This window comes from Cystoisospora suis (assembly GCF_002600585.1).
Source record: "Cystoisospora suis strain Wien I chromosome Unknown contig_642, whole genome shotgun sequence".
Taxonomy (NCBI): Eukaryota; Apicomplexa; class Conoidasida; order Eucoccidiorida; family Sarcocystidae; genus Cystoisospora; species Cystoisospora suis.
Window position 1 is genome coordinate 209 of NW_027153443.1, and position 2,164 is coordinate 2,372.

The 2,164-nt window shown below is 42.6% G+C and overlaps 1 protein-coding gene across 1 annotated transcript in view; it reads left to right on the top strand.

Annotated features, from left to right (window-relative positions):
* Position 1: 1 nt before the first annotated feature.
* CSUI_001589 (thioredoxin domain-containing protein) overlaps positions 2 to 2,164 on the top strand; it is a 6,714-nt gene continuing 4,551 nt past the window's right edge. Inside the window, exons 1-3 of the mRNA XM_068061794.1 lie at positions 2 to 271; positions 1,206 to 1,317; positions 1,772 to 2,119. Of these exons, the coding sequence (XP_067926228.1) occupies positions 120 to 271; positions 1,206 to 1,317; positions 1,772 to 2,119 (612 nt within the window). The 5' untranslated portion in view covers positions 2 to 119. The remainder of the gene's footprint in view (positions 272 to 1,205; positions 1,318 to 1,771; positions 2,120 to 2,164) is intronic.

Consider the following 2,164-nt stretch of genomic DNA (forward strand, 5'->3'; position numbering starts at 1 on the left):
TCTTTTTTTCTTTCTCTCTCTTTTATGTCTTTCATTCTTTCCCTCTTTCTGAACTGTTTAGAGGGTCTTTCGTGATTCGTGTCAAGTGTTTGATAGGAACGCCCCCCTTGTTGTTCTGAATGAGTGGTTGGGGGTGCATGCAGTTTGGAGCGATCAATTGCGCGCGATTCCGAAATCTCTCAGTATGTGACGAGGCCTCTCACTATCCGACGTTACTTTTCTACCCAACTAAAGACAAGCAGGCAAAACCTCTAGAGTATCGAGGAGAAAGGTAAGAGGGAGTGTAAGCGGAAGGATTTCGAACGAACGATCATGAAGATAATGAAGAAAAGAATGAGAAGAACAGAGATTTACTGCTCTGTCTCTATACAATGATATGTATGTATGTACACTTGAAACAAGAAGAAGAAGGAGAAAGACTGAGATGTTTTCAGTAGAGAAAGATCTCTGTGAAAGAAGAAGGAGGGTGAGTAGAAGAAGAGGGCTTCATTGTTGAGACGGGGATGGATGAAGGAAGATGAGCGTAGAAAAGAAAAAGAAGAGACAGTAGTAGTAGTAATAGGAGTTAGACTAGTGATAGAAGGCGAAGAGTATGTGAAGGAGGTGTATGTACAGATAGACGTGTGGAAGACTAGGACACTTGATGAGGAGGAATCGGCTGTGGTATAGGTGAAGTGACTGTATGCATGCATGCATGTAGGCAGTCGCCGGGCTATCTGTCATTTCTTCTTCCTGTCAAGTATCTCCTGAGAAACATGTTGAGAGAGAGTCGTTGTTTTTTTGAAGAAGATCTAAAGAAAGAAAGACGAGTGAGACCGAGGTGCATGTGTTGGAGTTCCTCTCACTCAGTCACACGACAAAAGATATGGCGGCAGTCATTCATTCTCTTTCGTCTTTACGTCCTTTCTCTCTCATTCTCTTTCATCTTCACATATGTCTATACTGATCTCTCTTCTGTGTATCTGTCTCTTCATAGTCTCTCTATCTTTCATGTACGCCCTTCAATCTTTCGACCTACCTCTCTTCATCTATCTATATATGTAGGATAGTATGAATACCCCTCACTGGTATATCTAGATGCCGAATGTATGTCTTGCTTTCTTCTTACTCTTCTTCTTCTTCACCTTCATCCCTATCTTCTCTTTTTCTCTTCTTCTGTTTTTTCTCCTTTCTCTTTCTCATTTCTTTCTCTTTTTCTTCTCTAGAACTGCAGCGGCTTTAGTTCGTTTTGCCTCTGAGAATGTCCCTTCCACAGCCGTCGTCTTAACAGATGGAAGCTTCGAGGAATGGATAGCTACAGACCCTCTCCTGCCGAAGGTAAGAAAGAGATGGAAAGGACCAAAGGAAGGAAAGAAAGAAAGGAGAAGTTCAGAGAGGCTAAGGAGGAGCGATGATGATGAGAGGAGATCGAATAGGAGTGGCCGGAAGAAGAAGAATAGCTTTCTTCTCTTTTCTTTGTACATGTGGTACATCACAATGCTTTTTGTCTAAACCCTCATGTCTTTCTTCTTGTTTTCTCAAGACTGTATCTCATTTTCTCTCTCTCTTTCCTCTCTCAGTCTCTTTCCCTTTCTCGTCTTTCTCTAATTCTGTGTCTCTCTGTCTATCTGGGTGAGTGTCTGTTGGCATCTCCTTTCTTCATCTCTTTCTTTTTCTCTCTTTCTTTCTGTTCTCTATTTCCTTTCCATCCTTATACACCTCGAACTCATTGTTTCTTCCTCCCTCTCTTTCTTTCGTTCTTTCTTTCTCCTTCTTTTCCTTTCCTCTCCAGGTGGTTCTCTTTACAGATAAGAAGGGGATTCCTCCTCTGTTCAAGTTTCTCTCTTATCAGATGAAGACGCGGATCTCCTTCGGTGTGATCTTCAAGAATCAACTGAAGCTTCTCCAAGCCTTCCGCCACGGGCTAGTTCTTCAGCAGAAAGAAGAAGAAGAGAAGAAGAAGAGAGGGGGAGGAGGAGGAGGGGGGAAGCAGAAGAATGAATTCCTACCTAAAGATATTGTCTTTCCTTCTTTATTAGCCATAGATGATATCGACCGACTAACAGGTGAATGGATAGACGTACAACATCATGTTAACCAAGATCTTCTTTCTCTCTCTCTCTCAAGGCTAGCTGCCCAGGTAGGTCGCCTTCCCAGTAGCCACATTCAATCTCCCTTCCTTTCC